The sequence below is a fragment of the Oncorhynchus nerka genome, linkage group LG1, assembly GCF_034236695.1.
Source record: "Oncorhynchus nerka isolate Pitt River linkage group LG1, Oner_Uvic_2.0, whole genome shotgun sequence".
NCBI lineage: Eukaryota > Metazoa > Chordata > Actinopteri > Salmoniformes > Salmonidae > Oncorhynchus > Oncorhynchus nerka.
In genome coordinates this window covers 52,795,062-52,798,707 of record NC_088396.1, presented here as the reverse complement: position 1 = coordinate 52,798,707, position 3,646 = coordinate 52,795,062, and the positions used below count along the sequence as shown (strand labels likewise).

General features: G+C 45.1%; 1 protein-coding gene across 1 annotated transcript; it reads left to right on the top strand.

The window, feature by feature from the left end:
• Window positions 1–223: 223 nt before the first annotated feature.
• LOC115120062 (tubulin alpha chain-like) lies at window positions 224–3,372 on the top strand. Its single transcript, XM_065019645.1, has 4 exons — window positions 224–314; window positions 1,439–1,661; window positions 1,800–1,948; window positions 2,215–3,372. The coding sequence occupies exons 1-4, from the start codon at window positions 312–314 to the stop codon at window positions 3,190–3,192; spliced, it is 1,353 nt and encodes a 450-aa protein (XP_064875717.1). The 5' UTR covers window positions 224–311; the 3' UTR covers window positions 3,193–3,372.
• The last annotated feature ends 274 nt before the right edge of the window (window positions 3,373–3,646 follow it).

Sequence of the window (3,646 nt, the reverse complement as noted above, 5' to 3'; positions counted from 1 at the left end):
ATTTGAGCATCTCGTGCCCTTCAAAATGGTACAAATTATGTTAAGTAATTCAACTGCCATATTAGTTGATTTAGGATGGGAAGATGTACTCAAATACATTTAAATTAAAAAAAAACGATTCTAAACTATTTTTCCTAAATGCCAGAATGACCCACCAACAGTCTCTCCCGCCAAGCAGACCGCTGTCGCTTCCTGCCGGTCTGTCTGCTTCCCGGTCTATAAAACCCCCCACCTCTTCCTTTCTTCTGCAGTTCTGCCTTCTCTTCTGAATCCTCAACGTCAGCCTGTGAAGGAAAAGAAAACCAGACAAAATGGTGAGTACTGACTGCTGATGTAGATAATAAAATAATATTTATTTCACATGGTATTCCTATTTTTAAAAAGTATATGATTAGATCAATCTGAAAAGCATGTGGACGATGGATTCTGTATATAAAGACCATGGTCCGAAAACTATTTCCTACTGCTCTAAAAAAACGACCTACTGTGTACTAATCGTACTAGATAGTATTTCTAACGGACTGTTTGAGTCAAAACGAATGCAGTAAGTACATATCCGCTTGGTAGGCTCACCCAACCTAATGCGCAATTGCGTTGATTCCCGCCCTTATGATATTATCAGCTGATTATATGCGTTTCCTCTTTTTCATATGGCGATATGAAAAATGGTATGTGTTTCAACTGATATAATGATACATGTAATTTAGGTCAAATTATTATTATATATATATTTTTTCTTGTGACAGAATCCTCTGTAGCCATACATCAAATGTGGGTTAGATGTCGGTGTTCCAAGTAGGAATAACAATGACGTCTGTGTAGATGGAACACCTCTTCGACATGAATTGCTGATTTTTACATGGGGGGGGGGTTCTATGCGACATGAGGAGGCACAAAGGAGAACAGGGAGGGGCAGTCTGAGATGGTTGCCATTTTATGTAGCTATCGCTGTTTTACACTGCAATGGGTGGGCAGCTGGCCCGGATGGAGGGGGCAACGAGGCACTCCCTTTTCACCCTGGTTCTCTGCTCTTAAAGTTACAGGGTCATGCATGACGATCTGTGGTTAAATGGCAGATAGAGGATTTGCAAGATGGTGGCACGGCAGAATAGCCAATCAATTTGCTTAAATATCCCTTTTGTTAAATGGGTGGCCATACTGAATTCACCGTTCAGTCAAATCCAGGCCTTTCCCATGAGGACATATTACTTTCATAGATAGATAGATGCTACATAGATGGAGATTAAAATAAATAAGGACAATAAAAGTGAGATGGTGAAAGCAAGGTTGTCTTTAGCAGTATCTTAAAAATATACATGTCATGTTGGTTTACTCATTTATACTCTGAATCAGCTTTAAACCTACAATACAAGTGCACATCACTATTTTGATTCACGTTTCCATGTAGTTGATGTCTTGTACCTTCTCTCTTTTTCAGCGTGAGTGTATCTCCATGCATGTGGGCCAAGCCGGAGTCCAGATGGGTAACGCCTGTTGGGAGCTGTACTGCCTGGAACATGGGATCCAGCCGGACGGACAGATGCCCAGTGACAAGACTCGTGGAGGTGGAGACGACTCCTTCAACACCTTCTTCAGTGAGACCGGAGCTGGAAAGCATGTCCCCCGTGCCATCTTCGTTGATCTGGAGCCCACTGTCATCGGTAAGATGAGACGCCTGAAATCCTGGAGATTTCCTATTGGATTATGGTTTACAAGCTTTGAATGATTTGATATTCTGTCCCAAGATATTCCTCATATTCAAAATATTAGGATATTCTAAATCTACCTTTGTCTTTCAGATGAGGTGAGGACAGGTATTTATCGTCAGTTGTTCCACCCTGAGCAGCTGATCACTGGTAAAGAAGATGCTGCCAACAACTACGCCCGCGGTCACTACACCATCGGCAAGGAGATCATTGACATTGTGCTGGACAGGACACGCAAACTGGTGAGTCGTCATTCTGAAACAGGCCTCTAACTAGGGTTCTACACAGAACCTTTTTCATTCTAGAAGGTTCTTCAGAAACCTTCTCTATGGAAGAAAGCATTTTAAAATGGTCAATGTTCTACCTGGAACCATAAAGGGTTATATTACAGGGACAAGCCGAAGAACCCTTTTTGGTTCTAGGTAGAACATGGAAACAGGTTCTCCATTCTCCTCTCTCTGCTATAATATAACATCTAACAATGTTATTGTACCATTTCTCCATTCAGGCTGACCAGTGTACAGGTCTCCAGGGGTTCCTCATCTTCCACAGCTTCGGAGGAGGCACCGGTTCTGGTTTCACCTCCCTGCTGATGGAACGTCTGTCTGTCGACTACGGAAAGAAGTCTAAGCTTGAGTTTGCCGTATACCCAGCTCCCCAGGTGTCCACGGCTGTGGTGGAGCCCTACAACTCCATCCTGACCACTCACACCACCCTGGAGCACTCTGACTGTGCCTTCATGGTGGACAATGAGGCCATCTATGACATCTGCCGTAGGAACCTTGACATTGAGCGTCCCTCGTACACCAACCTCAACAGGCTCATTGGTCAGATCGTCTCCTCCATCACTGCCTCCCTGCGTTTCGATGGAGCCCTGAATGTTGATCTGACAGAGTTCCAGACCAACTTGGTGCCCTACCCCCGTATCCACTTCCCTCTGGCCACATATGCCCCGGTCATCTCCGCTGAGAAGGCCTATCACGAGCAGCTGTCAGTCGCTGACATCACCAACGCCTGCTTCGAGCCGGCCAATCAGATGGTGAAGTGTGACCCTCGTCATGGCAAATACATGGCCTGCTGTCTCCTGTACCGTGGAGACGTTGTTCCCAAAGATGTCAACTCTGCCATCGCTGCCATCAAAACCAAGAGGAGCATCCAGTTTGTGGACTGGTGTCCCACTGGCTTCAAGGTGGGTATCAACTACCAGCCCCCTACGGTGGTTCCTGGAGGAGACCTGGCCAAGGTCCAGAGGGCTGTGTGCATGCTGAGTAACACCACAGCCATCGCTGAGGCCTGGGCCCGTCTAGACCACAAGTTTGACCTGATGTATGCCAAGAGAGCCTTTGTGCACTGGTACGTTGGTGAGGGCATGGAGGAGGGAGAGTTCTCTGAGGCCAGAGAAGACATGGCAGCCCTGGAGAAGGATTATGAAGAGGTGGGCACTGACAGCGTGGGAGAAGAGGATGAGGAGGGAGAGGAATATTAAAAGGCTAAACATGCTTTGCCACCCTACATTCCAACACAGTTGGAGTCCTACACTTAACATGACAGCAACACATTCCCCACTGCAGTGGTAACAGTCTCTGTTACATCTAGTCATGTTGTGTGTATTCTCAATAAACACGCCACGTCTCTTGTCTAGACAAAAAAAAAATTGAATGTGAAACGAGTTTGTTTTTTGGCAAATCTGTTGAACTTCTGCAGCAGCCGTTAATGAGTTCTCCGTGAGTAAGTTCTACCAGTCAATGTAGGAGTTGCGTCATGGAACTGACCCCACCTGTGCAAATATGGTTGTAGCCTACTGACAATAGAATAAATGACACAAGATGTGTTTCAGGTAGACATCACTGCATCCTTTTTAGCCTAAGTGATATTTTGATGACAGCTATTGATATTTGGTAGGCATTAAACTTGAATACATTTCTGCCAAACTGGTTAAT